General features: G+C 36.0%; 1 protein-coding gene across 2 annotated transcripts in view; it reads right to left on the bottom strand.

Annotated features, from left to right (window-relative positions):
• TNPO3 (transportin 3) overlaps nucleotides 1-13,067 on the bottom strand; it is a 79,724-nt gene that overhangs the window by 49,710 nt on the left and 16,947 nt on the right. For both annotated transcript variants that reach the window (XM_005905262.2, XM_005905264.2), the window contains 3 exons: nucleotides 3,133-3,333; nucleotides 2,075-2,148; nucleotides 246-402 (listed from right to left, as the gene is read on the bottom strand). In XM_005905262.2, coding sequence (XP_005905324.1) covers nucleotides 246-402; nucleotides 2,075-2,148; nucleotides 3,133-3,333 — 432 coding nt within the window. The remainder of the gene's footprint in view (nucleotides 1-245; nucleotides 403-2,074; nucleotides 2,149-3,132; nucleotides 3,334-13,067) is intronic.

Raw genomic sequence — 13,067 nt, 5'->3', positions numbered from 1 at the left:
TGTGTAATTCTAAAACCTGTTTCTCATTCATAAAATGGAGACAATACCACCCTGACAGCATTACTTAGAAGCTCAAAAAGTATAGTTTCTGAAGTACTTCTTAACTGTAAAGTGTTATATAAAAGCCATAGTATTATCATTGCCAAATTTTGCTAAGAAAGCTATTTTACAATAGTGCTACTGAATTACAAAATAACCACCAAAGCTTTTTGCACATAGGCAATAACTCAGTATTTCAAACATACCAATAGAGATACTACTGTACTAGAATAGAAGGCCAAATCTTCTATAATTTCTGTACGCCGATTAGCTCCAATTCGTAAGGAACGACTATGTACTTCTTCAGGTAACACTGTAAGGATCTCCAGCAGAAAAGGCAGAGAAGTTACATCATTGCTATATCTAAAGAAAAGAGGAGAGCTATAAGTTATTTAGAGCCCAAAAATACACAATCACATAAGATAAAAACAGCCATCAGAATAACCCATGACAACAAAGTAGAATTCTCACTATAGTGAAAGGGGAGAAAAACCCGACACACTCTTCTGGAAGGACATCTAGAAATCAAACTTTCAACTTGCATAATAATTTATGACCCAGCAATTCCACTTTCAGAAATTTATCCTTCAGAAAAATCTCACACACACATGGAAATGTATATGCACAAGTATTTTTTTTTAATAATAGCAAAAATACTGGGAAAATGTAAAGGTCCCTCATATTAGGATAAAAAAGGTTACAGATATCATACAATGGAGAATATATAGACATTATAATGAGTATCTATGTCATAACATAAGATGTCCACAATTAAGTGAAAAAAGTATATGAAACATATTAATACATATAGCTGAAGAAAATACATGTTTATGCATATTAATACACATATACATCTCTTTATTTTAAAATGCTTAAAGGGAAGTCTAGAGGGCTATACAGTCAGTCACTAATAGTGGTTACTTATAAAATATATGAATAGGAAGAGACAAAAATATTTGCTTTTTACTTTGAAAGCTTCCATAGTGCTAGAATTTTTTCAAGGAGCACGCATAATATTATCAATAAAAAGTTTCTTAAAACAAAAAATAAACTATCTACATAAAGGTTTTAATGACACACTATACTGCTGCTGCTGCTGCTAAGTCGCTTCAGTCATGTCCGACTCTGTGCGACTCCATAGACAGCAGCCCACTAGGCTCCTTCGTCCCTGGGATTCTCCAAGCAAGAACACTGGAGCGGGTTGCCATTTCCTTCTCCAATGCATGAAAGAGAAAAGTTAAAGTGAAGTCGTTCAGTCATGTCCAACTCTTAGCAACCCCATGGACTGCAGCCTACCAGGCTCCTCCGTCCATGGGATTTTCCAGGCAAGAGTACTGGAGTGGGTGCCATTGCTTTCTCCGAATGACACACTATAGTTGGTAGTAAAAAGGACATCCACTTTGTTTAAAAATAATTTCCTAACCAAATGCCAAAATGCAAGCAAATATCAAGATTACCTTGCCAAGATCATGAGGAAATGCTTTATTCAAAGCAGCAAGCTCCATATATCTAAAAATAATACTGTCCTTTTTATAGACATGAAATGAATCCCAATTAGTAAGAATAAACATTCTGACTGTATCTTTATAAAGACCATTGATATGACAGTTAGTGGGAGTGATCCACAAGACAACAAAGGTTTTTTGTTGTAGTTAATTCAAGAAGAGTGTGGGTGGGTGTGGGTGGGTGGGTGTGTGTGTGTGTGTGTGTGTAAACTATATGAGTCTTTAACATTCCACATGACATACTTCTGGAGTATTTAAATTTTAAATCATTTTCTTATACTGTAACAAAGGTTAATAATAAATAAATCTATGCCAAAAGTTTGGGCATGCTCAGTCCCTTCAGTCATGTCTGACTTTTTGCAACCCCAGGGACTATAGCCCACCAGTTCCTTTGTCCAGGGGATTATCCTGGCAAGAATACTGGAAAGTTGGGGGAAATAATCCAAATGTCCAGCTTTTGCTAACAAATTTCTCTATGTAGGTTAATGGTAATTCCAAATGCCAGCATATAGTCAAAACAAGCTACTTACTTTTCTACCAATGTCTGTACACATCCCTTCCAGGAAGGCATTTGTAGGGCAAGGTCTGCTATTGCTAAGGCCAGCTGAGTAAAAAGAGAGATTAAATAAATGAATAGACAGGTGAACAGAAATACAGTTACCAATAATATTAACTGGAAAGCAAAGAAACTAAATTTCTTCCAAACAATATGACAACTTAGACTGCGATACCACTCTTCTTCTCATACAGCTATGTATCATGTAAATTCTTCTGGGCTAACTACAAATTGCTGGGATTTAAAATTTAACCTTTAAAAATGAAAAACCAAATTAAAACATAACAAAAAGAAGTCAGAAAGAACAGACTGTAGATTTTCCTCAGACTATATCAATACTTACTTTTATTTGGCAATACCATAGAACTTCATGGACTTATAAAATATACTTTGTCAAAAACCCAAAGCTACTGACAGTCAGCCCTTTGACTCACTCAGTAATAGAGTGCCATATCCCTTCTCCTTTAATTTCTTATCTTGAAGTCTTATGCAAAAGCCTCCTTTCTCTTCAAGAGTATTTCTATGCCAGGCAGAGAGCACATGTGAGTATGTATTCACTGAAGTGTCGTCCACTTTTCCTTTGTAATGTATTTCCCTATCTAAGGTGGAAAGGCCAGATGCTCTAGTTTACCATTTCATTCATGAGACTTTTTAATAGCTAATCAGTCCAGAAAGGATTTTTAAAAAGGCAACTACGTAGACCTCTGACCCAGGACAGTACTTTATCATCTACAAAGTAATAAGAGTGTGTGTGTGTATGCGCGCACACACACATAACGTGACTGTGAAAACCTAAACACCTCCCTCAATTTTGTTATTTAAGTTAGTCTGATATCAAATGAATTCTAAGATAAATACAAAGATTTAAATTTTTCACGTTAAATTTTTCACATTCTATTCACTTCTAAGAATACAGCAATGAGTCTTTAAAAAGTTAACATCACTTCTCATGGCCTAGCATTGCTAATCAAAATTAACCTGATAAATCCAAATAGCCTTACAAATTTTCCTAATGAGAAGCATAGGATTTACCTGCGTTACAATAACAGGTGACAAGTCTTTCAAGTTCTGGATATGAGTTAGTAATGAGTCCCGTAAAGAGGCATGAGAGTCTGTGGGGAGCTCATAAAATGAGGTCTGAATCTTCATTTTCATGGTCTGTGCAGCAAAATAGCATGATTCTACATCTTGCCGGATCTGTAACAACTGGTCTGAAATCTCCCATGCATGAACCTAAAAGGGACAAAAAAAAAGTCATAAAAACTACTTTTCTAAACAACCTTAATGCCATGCAACCTCAATACACATACAAACTTATTTAGACTAAAGTATAATGAAAGAAAAAATCTGAAAGATAAATTACCAACCAATTCAGTCAAAACTTTAAACTACTGCATATTTTTATAGGCTGAGCTCAACAAAAGTACTACCTAAAATCTTCTGATTCTAGGAAGGCATGAAAGTTATCAATTGAATAAAGAGATCTAAGCCTTGCTGATTAGAATTATTAATTGTGTAGAGGGGGTGAGTATAAAGAAAAATGTCTCAAAGTTTCTAATAAAACTAAAATGTCTTTGTATAGCTCCCAATGCTAACCATAAGTTGGATATTTCTTCTCTTATCCATTTAAAGTAAGTAAGCTTTTGTTCACTCTGAGAATTGTATTTGGAAGCTATCTTAATATATCCATAAATAGGAGAATACATTGGTATTTCATATTTAAATAGGGAAATGGCAACCCACTCTTGCCTGGAAAATTCCATGGACAGAGGAGCCTTGTAGGCTACAGTCCATGGGGTTGCAAAGAGTCGGACACGACTGAGCAACTTCACTCACTCACATTTCAATATTTAGTTGCTGACTGAAACAGCAGAAAAACTATCTCACATACTTACTTTTCTTATGTTTTTATATCTGCCAAAGTGCTATATATGCTACTAAAATCATTTTCACAGGAGCATCTATGGAAATAATAAATAGAATGAAAGCACAGAATTTGGTCTCTGTAAATTTGGTCTCTTTTTTACAAGTTATAAAAACTTGTAAGACTTAAAAAAGTTTTATTTTGAAAGATACTCTGGGAACAAACTCATTCAGTATAAAGTAGGCAACTAATTAACAACTGATAAACTACACCAAACTGCCTCTTCATGCTGCTAAATCACTTCAGTCGTGTCCGACTCTGTGCGATCCCATAGACGGCAGCCTATCAGGCTCCACCGTCCCTGGGATTCTCCAGGCAAGAACACTGGAGCAGGTTGCCATTTCCTTCTCCAATGCGTGAAAGTGAAAATGAAGTCGCTCAGTCATGTCCGACTCTTAGCGACCTCATGGACTGCAGCCTACCAGGGTCCTCCGCCCATGGGATTTTCCAGGCAAGAGTAGGGGAGTGGGGTGCCATTGCCTTCTCCGGCCTCTTCATGGGAACAGGCTAAAATGGGCTGGTAATAACAGACTGAAAATTTTTTTCAATCTCAATTCAATAACAGAGCCAACTACAGAGAGAGATCACATAGATTTATCTACTTAATTTCTTATGAAGACAGCACTTCACAAGCAATACACAACAATTCTTCAAGATCTTTCCAAAGATAATTGGAAAGTCAAAGAAATGGCCTATATAAGTTCCCAAAGTAAACTGAAAAGAGACTCTAAAACTCACAATGTTTAATGACATAAAACTTAGCTTTAATCAAGTAATAAGTTGATGAAAACCAAGCATGAAACATTAACTTCCTTCTTGATAAAATGTATTTATTAATTTTTTGTACTTTTTATCCCTACCATGTCATAAAATATCTTCTAAGCCACATAGTTTTTAGCCATTCATTATCTAACCAATAACCTAAGCATACCTATGATTTAACATGCCATCAAAATATATCTTGCTCAAATTGATATTTAAAAAAATAGCCAATAGCAAGCCTTAGAATAACCATAAGTGCCTTAATGAAAACAAGAGCAATTAAAGACCAAAACCAAAACACTATAGACATTTACAACAAAACTAGGTATTATCTAGTTATCTCCAAGAACCCCAAAACATAAGTGGATGGGGACATGCCAGTGACATCTGTAAGACCTGTTTCAACCTTAGTAAAAACAGAAGTAGAGAGAAACAACAAGGTATCTAATGGATCTAAGAGGAGAGAACATCAAAAGTGTCAACAGGCAGTCACTAGAAAACAGAAAAACCATCTGAAGACTGCAGCTGAAAACAGAAAGGTTTTGCCCAATCCAAAAGCAAGTGAGTAAAACAGGCCTACATAAGAGGCTAGATGGAACCATCTAGCCTCTATCAATTCTTGAAACTGAAGTCAGGGCAAGGCCCCAAATGAGGAGAAACTGCTGTGAAAAGAATATCATACAGAACAAGTACAACAGAGACAAAAGGGAAAAAAGAAAGGAACAAAGCTAGGAAATCTTAGAAATCTGTAAATACTATCTGAAAACAACAGAAAAGGAAGCTCTATGAAGTTGGAAATACTCCCTTAGCTATGCCTCCTTCTAAAAGGTAAAAAAAAAAACAAAAAAAAAAAACCTGATTTCACAAAAAAGAAACCGCTGAGTTCAAATGCCATATATATAGCAATGGGGGGTGAGGGTGGGGCAGGGACGACAATGAGCAGAATAGCATCACTACAAGGAAAGTAAGCCAGAAAAATATTTTAAAAACTAAAGGACATAGGTGCTAACCGAAAAAGCTCTCAATGGCCTAAACTACAAAACCTGGGAGTAACAAATTATGATACTATTGGATAACTCAAAAATAAAACAAAATCCATGAGTACATACTGATATGAGTAACAACTAAATAAATGAGGGAGGTTATTTGCAGGATATTATACATCTTTTTTTTTAACAGAAGAATGCTAGTTAATAAAAGCAAAGGAGGGGAATAGAAAATCACCACTGTTAGAACACCTCAGAAATAACTGCTACAAGCAAGATTCATGGATAAGTGATACAATACAACAAACTATCTCCCCAAAATATTCATTGGTTACTGTGGTGGTTTTAAATTCTTTGAAGTGAAAGTCACCCAGTCATGTCTGACTCTTTGCAACCCCATGGACTATATGGTCCATGGAATTCTCCAGGCCAGAATACTGGGGTGGGTAGCCTTTCCCTTCTCCAGGGGATCTTCACCAACCCAGGGACTGAATCCAGGTCTGCACTGCACTCAGATTCTTTACCACCTGAGCCACAAGGGAAGCCCTTAAATTCTTTAACATTTACTATTAAGAAAACTCAGACTACTGCTCTGCTAGAGCGACAATGGAAAGAGGCCTAAGACTACATGGAAAGCAAATGAAGCCCAACTAAGTCAAGTCTTCCAGCCATTGCCACCAGAGTGTCAAGCATGTAACTGAAGTCATCTCAGAGTGCAGAAGAGTCCATCCACCAAATGAAGCCTCATGGAGAAGAATCATTCACAGAGCCCTGCTTGAATTTCCTCACGTTCATGACCTACAAAGGTATGAGATACAATGAAATGGTTTCTGGTTTAAGTCACAAAGTCTTGGGAGTTCAGGATAATTTGTTTCACAGTAGTAGATCATGAAGACAGACAATCAGATATTATGTGCTTCCTGTTGAAAGAGCAGATCACCACAAGGACAAAGGAACAAACCTGCACCTCATTAAGCCTCAGGATCCAGGTGGCAATCTGCAGGAAATACACAGGAAAGTAGAACTGCATCCTAACTACGCAATAAACAAAATCAAGACTGTAGGGAAACTCGAGAGGTCAAATGACCCAGAGTCCTGTACAGAACAGGGAGAGAAAGAAGATTAAGTCACTCAAAACATCTACCGTAATTCAACAAGTTATACATTTGCTTTGTGTGGTTTTCCTATATCTGTCTTTAAGAAACAGAACAAAACTCAGTACTGCTTATTAGATTAAACTAGTATGAAGTCTTTCTCTCTAGTGAAATCTGTCAACCCACCAGGTTAGAACCCTTGTGGACAAGTGCATTGATGGTGCAGTGTCATGTTGTGCTTTAATCTGAATGGCAGAAACTAGCGAAAACATCAATCGTATCTTTCTTATTAATATTTATCTGTATTTCTCTATAAATCTTATCTGTATTTCTGACAAATACCCTTATATCCTTAAAAATAGAGATCTCAAAAATAAAGGGCAGAACCAAAAGACAAAACAAAACAGAACAGCTATGTCCCTCTGCAGAACTGTTAACTTGGGTGTACGGATGCAAAGACTTATTTTTCAAGCACCATTGATGATGTTTGAATATTATTTAACATGTCCTTTGGAACTGTCTTTAAGAATAAATATGAATTTGCAGCCCTAATATAAGGTATTCCCAAGGTATACATTTAAAAAATGAAGATGCAGATGTTATCATAAAATCCTTTTTGTAAAAATTTAAATTACATTTTTTTTTTTTTTGGAAAGCATAGTGAAGCTTTTTAATATATAGGAGTTAGTTTCATGCACTACATGCTCCCTAAACAACCTAAAGCTGTAACGTTCATAGCACTAATCAAGTATCTCAACACTGGTTTTACCATACTAGCTGGCTTTACACCAATTTTCCAGCCAAAAACAAATAGAAAAAAATGAATTAAATATCAAAAGAACTAGTTTGAAGACATAAGAACTACCAAAACATCTAGAACATGAGCTACTGATTCCAGAGACAAGAAAGAGGAGAGTTCAGCCTAATATTTGGCTCTACCTCTCCTCTCAAGGCATTTATATACGTATTTGAAATGGAAGACAAGAAGCTTAAGAAGCTGAAGAGTTTTGGGGAATCTCACAAGAATGGGGAGATAAAAAGTGGAATTCAGAGCTCACCAAGGAAGAGGACTGGTAAATAGTCCAGATTTCCAGTTGGGGCCAGTACAGTAAACAGGAAATGTATCTCAAAAAGGCTAAAATTTCTCCAGGATAAACCAAATGTTAGGCCACAAAATTAGTCTTAATAAATGTAAAAAGGGAACTTCCTTGATGGTCCAGTGTTTAAGAATTCATCTGCCAATGCAGGGGATACAGGTTTGATCCCTAGTCTGGGGTTCCACATGCTGCCAGGCAACTAAGCCTGTGCACCCCAACTACTGAGTTTGCGCTCTAGAGCCAGCAAGCTGCAACTACTGAGCCCTCACGCCACAAAGGAGGATGTGTACGATGCAACAAAGAGCCCGCATGTGGCGACTAAGATGCCACACAACCAAATTAATAAATAAAGCAAGATGAAATGAAACTGGAAATTAACAAAAGGAAAACTGGAAAATTCACAAATATGAAAAAACTAAATATCAATTATTGAACTACCAATGGGTCAAAGAAGGGAAATTAAGAAGACATCTTGACAAATGAAAATGGAAATACAACATACCAAAACTTACATCCAAGATGGAGTAAAAACATGCTAAAAGGGAAATTCATAGCTATACATATATACTTAAATGAAAATAATATATCTCAAATCAACAACCTAATTTTATATCTTAAGGAACTAGAAAAAAAGGAAAAAGAAAAAACTAAGCCCAAAGCTAGAATAGGAAAGGAAATAATAAAGATTAGAACAAAGACAAATAGAACACAGAAAAACCATGATTTGATTCTTGAAAAAGATTAACAAAACTGACAAACCTTTGAAAGTGTTAGTCACTCAGTCATGTCTAACTCTTTGCGACCCCATGGACTGTAGCCTGCCAGGCTCCAGGCAAGAATACTGGAGTGGGTAGCCATTCCCTTCTTCAGGGGATCATTCCGACCAAGGGATCGAACCCCGGTCTTCTGCATTACAGGTGAATTTTTTACTGTCTGAGCCACCTGAGAAGACCTTTAGCTAGATTTTAACTAAGAAAAAAGAAATGAAATGAAGGTAAAGACATTACTACTAATTTTACAGGAATAAAAAAGATTATAAGAAATACTATGAACTGTACACTAACAAGCTGGATAATCCAGATGAAATGGACAAACTCCTAGAAATATACAATGTACCAAGAATGAATCAAGAAGAAACAGAAAATCTGTATAGACTATATTACTATAATTAGTGAACAGACTGAATCAGTAATCTAAACTTTCCAACAAAGAAAAGCCCAGATGACTTTATTGGTGAATTCTATCAAATATTTAAAGAAGAATTAACACCAATCCTTCTCAAATTCACTCCAAAAACTGAAAAAGTGAGGAAACATTTCCCAATTCTATGAGGCCACCATTACCCCTATACCAAAGCCAGACAAAGATACTACAAGAAAAAAAAAAAAAACAAAAAAAAACCCTTACAAATCAACAATACCCCTTAGGAATACTGATGGAAAAAAGAAAAAACTTAAATAGTAGAAAACCGAAATCAACAGTATATTAAAGAAGGAAACTGTCACAACATAAAGACTACATATGAAAAACCCACAATGAACATCATTTCGGTGTTCAAAGACTGAAAACTTTTCAAAACTCTTAAAAAAACTTTAAAAAACTCAGGGACAAAAAGAAGATGCCCACTTCTATTCAGCACAGTACTGGAAGTTCTTAGTCGGAGCTATTAGGCAAGAAAAAGAAACAAAAGGCATTCCAGTTGGACAACAAGAGGTAAAATGATCATTGCTAACATATGACATGATCTTTTATGTAGATAATACTCAAGATTCCCCACAAACCTATTAAAAATAATAAAGAAATTCAGCAAAGTTGCAATATACAAAGTCAACACCCCCAAATCAGTTGTTTTAAATACTGACAATAAATAAGCTGTGCAGAGGAAATTAAGAAAACAACCACATATACAAGAGCTTCCAAAAAGAACAAAATATTCAGAAATAAAGCAAGTTGTTACACTGAAAACTACAAAATACTTGTGAAAGAAATTAAAGAAGACACTAATAAATGAAGACATTCTAAGTTTAAAAATCAGACTTCTACAGTTGTTGAAATTGGCCAACGTTCCCTACAGATTCAATGCAGCAGTAGCAGTGTTAGTCACTCAGTCGTGTCTGACTCTTTGCAACCCCACGAACTTTAGCCCGCCAGGCTCCTCTGTCCATGCAGGAATACTGGACTGGATTGCCATTCCCTTCTCCAGAGGATCTTCCTGACCCAGGGATCGAACCCAGGTTTCCTGCACTGTAGGCAAGATTCTTTACCATCTGAGCTACAGGGAAGATTCAGTGCAATCCCTATCAAAATCTAAGGGCTTTTTAGACTAAAGGAATCTTGTCCTACGATAAAACACTGTCAGAAACAAAAGAAATTACTTCAGGAGAAAAACATCACTGATTATCTCAACTTTTCATGAACAATATATCCAGTATTTATCAAATAAAAGCAAAAGAGGGGGTTGGGGGTAGAAACAGACAATAGAAAATAACTTATCTAGATAATGGAATTATCAAATGAGAACTAAAATAACTGTGATGTCTCGATCAAAATGATAAAATTTAGTATCACCAGTAATGGGACAAACAGATTTTAAGTGAGTCAATGTGATTCACTTTCACTGCTGAAAACAACAATTTTTCATTCATACAGAATTCTTCCAAAAACGGCTTAAGCTAAACACTATCACGAGAAAACAATGAGACAAAATAGTGAGTGGGTCATATTAAGAACAAAGATAAAATGGGCCTGAATTTGTTTTTTAATATCACTATCATTTAAAAAAAAAAAACAGGAAATTAAAGTGATGTAACAACTAAAAACAATGCATTATCCTTGAGTGGATCCTGTATTAGGGAAAATAAAATGTTTAAAAAGCAAGGAATCTGTCAAACAACTGGGAAAAATGAATATGAATTATGTATTTGATAACATAATTGTAGATCAATGTTCAATTTCTTTAATGTGACAATGATTTTAGTTTAGTAGAATGTCTTTGTTCTTACAAACAATATGCAAAAGTATTTAGGGATACAGCATTATAAAATCTGCAATTTACTTCTGAAAGATTCCAAAAGGGAGAAAAAGAAACAGAGAAAAAGCAAATGGGAACAGGCAGTTTGAGGAGAGAGCTTATTATGAATCAGTGTTCACAATACAATTCTTTCAAGTTATGAATTTTCAAAATAAACGGGAAAAATTAAGTAGCTGGTTAACATATTCAGGAAATTAGATATTTGGAATTTCCATTAAGAAATGGAATCTATAAAAAAAAAAGAATCAAAGGGAAATAGTAGAATTGAAAAATATGTTAACTGAAATTAGTACCCAAATGAAAGGGTTAAACAGCAAACTGGACAACAGAAAAAAAGATTACTATGCTAGTTCAGTTCAGTCGCTCAGTCGTGTCTCTTTGCAACCCCATGAATCTATGCTATGAAATATGAAATTCATGCTAGCATAGCATGAATACTATGCTAGAAAATAGGTCAATAGAAAAATAAGACCTGAAGTACAAATTCAAAAAAGGATAGAAAGTAGAGAAGGGGAAGAATGTAAGTGACATATGGGATATAAGTGAAAAAATCTAACATACAACTGAAACCTCTGGAGAAAAATGAAAAAAAAAAGGGGGGGGGTGTGCCGATATTTAAAGATAATGGCTGAGGAATTTCCAAACTGATAAAAGACGCCAAGCCACAGTTTTAAGAAGCTCTGTAAACCCTAAGGACAGAAAAACCAGACCTAAGCACATCAAATAACACTGCTAAAAAACTGCTAAAGACAAAAAGGAAAATCTTAGAGGCCAGAGAAAAAGATATGTATTACCTTTAAAGAAACAGTTAATTAGACCAAGAGCTGACTTGCCAACATAAAAAATGGGAATCAAGTATCAAGAAAATAATTGTCAGTTGGTTACTTATACCCAGCAAAAAAATCCCTCCAAAATGCAAAAAATTTAGACACTTTGAGACCAAAAGAAAAAAAAAAGGAAGAAGAATAGGAAAGAGTTCATTACTAATAGAACAAAGAAAAAAATACTAAAACTAAAGGGTGTTCTTCAAGCAGAAAGAAAATAATTCTAGATGGAAACATGGAAATTAAGAAGGAATGAAGAATAATAATGGAAAGGCTAAGTATGTGAGTAAATATCTGTGAACACTGATTATATAAAGCAACAATATCTTGTGGGGTTTAAAATAAATGAATCTATATGCCTGAGTGGAATTCCACATCCACCTAAGATGAAGAAAGTTGAAAAGAACACTGCTTTCCAGGTAACAATAAATAAAATCAAACACCATAGTAACTTTTCTTAAATGATCAGGAAGCTCAGGTCCCAGGACAAGCAAGTAAACTAAAAATTAAAGTCACCTCTCCAAGGAGACAGAAGACAAGTGTTGGCTCAACTGTGGCAGGACAAAGAAGAGATGAGGACCACCAGACAACCAGGTAATCAAAGTTCAGTTAAAATTATTAACAACTGATAAAGACTGAGGGTGGGCTAGTATGAACTATAAAATCCCTGAGACTCAGGGGGAATTCACACCACCCACAGGCTCTTACTCCTTGGAAGGAAAGTTATGACCAACCTAGATAGCATATTCAAAAGCAGAGACATTACTTTGCCAACAAAGGTTCGTCTAGTCAAGGCTATGGTTTTTCCAGTGGTCATGTATGGATGTGAGAGTTGGACTGTGAAGAAGGCTGAGCGCCGAAGAATTGATGCTTTTGAACTGTGGTGTTGGAGAAGACTCTTGAGAGTCCCCTGGACTGCAAGGAGATCCAACCTTGCATTCTGAAGGAGATCAGCCCTGGGATTTCTTTGGAAGAAATGATGCTAAAGCTGAAACTCCAGTACTTTGGCCACCTCATGGGAAGAGTTGACTCACTGGAAAAGACTCTGATGCTGGGAGGGACTGGAGGCAAGAGGAGAAGGGGACGACAGAGGATGAGATGGCTGGATGGCATCACTGACTCGATGGATGTGAGTCTCAGTGAACTCCGGGAGTTGGAGATGGACAGGGAGGCCTGGCGTGCCGCGATTCATGGGGTCGCAAAGAGTCGGACACGACTGAGCGACTGATCTGATCTGACAGGCTCTTAT

The sequence above is a fragment of the Bos mutus genome, chromosome 4 (genome assembly GCF_027580195.1).
Source record: "Bos mutus isolate GX-2022 chromosome 4, NWIPB_WYAK_1.1, whole genome shotgun sequence".
Lineage (NCBI taxonomy): Eukaryota > Metazoa > Chordata > Mammalia > Artiodactyla > Bovidae > Bos > Bos mutus.
This window is presented reverse-complemented; position numbering and strand designations above follow the sequence as displayed.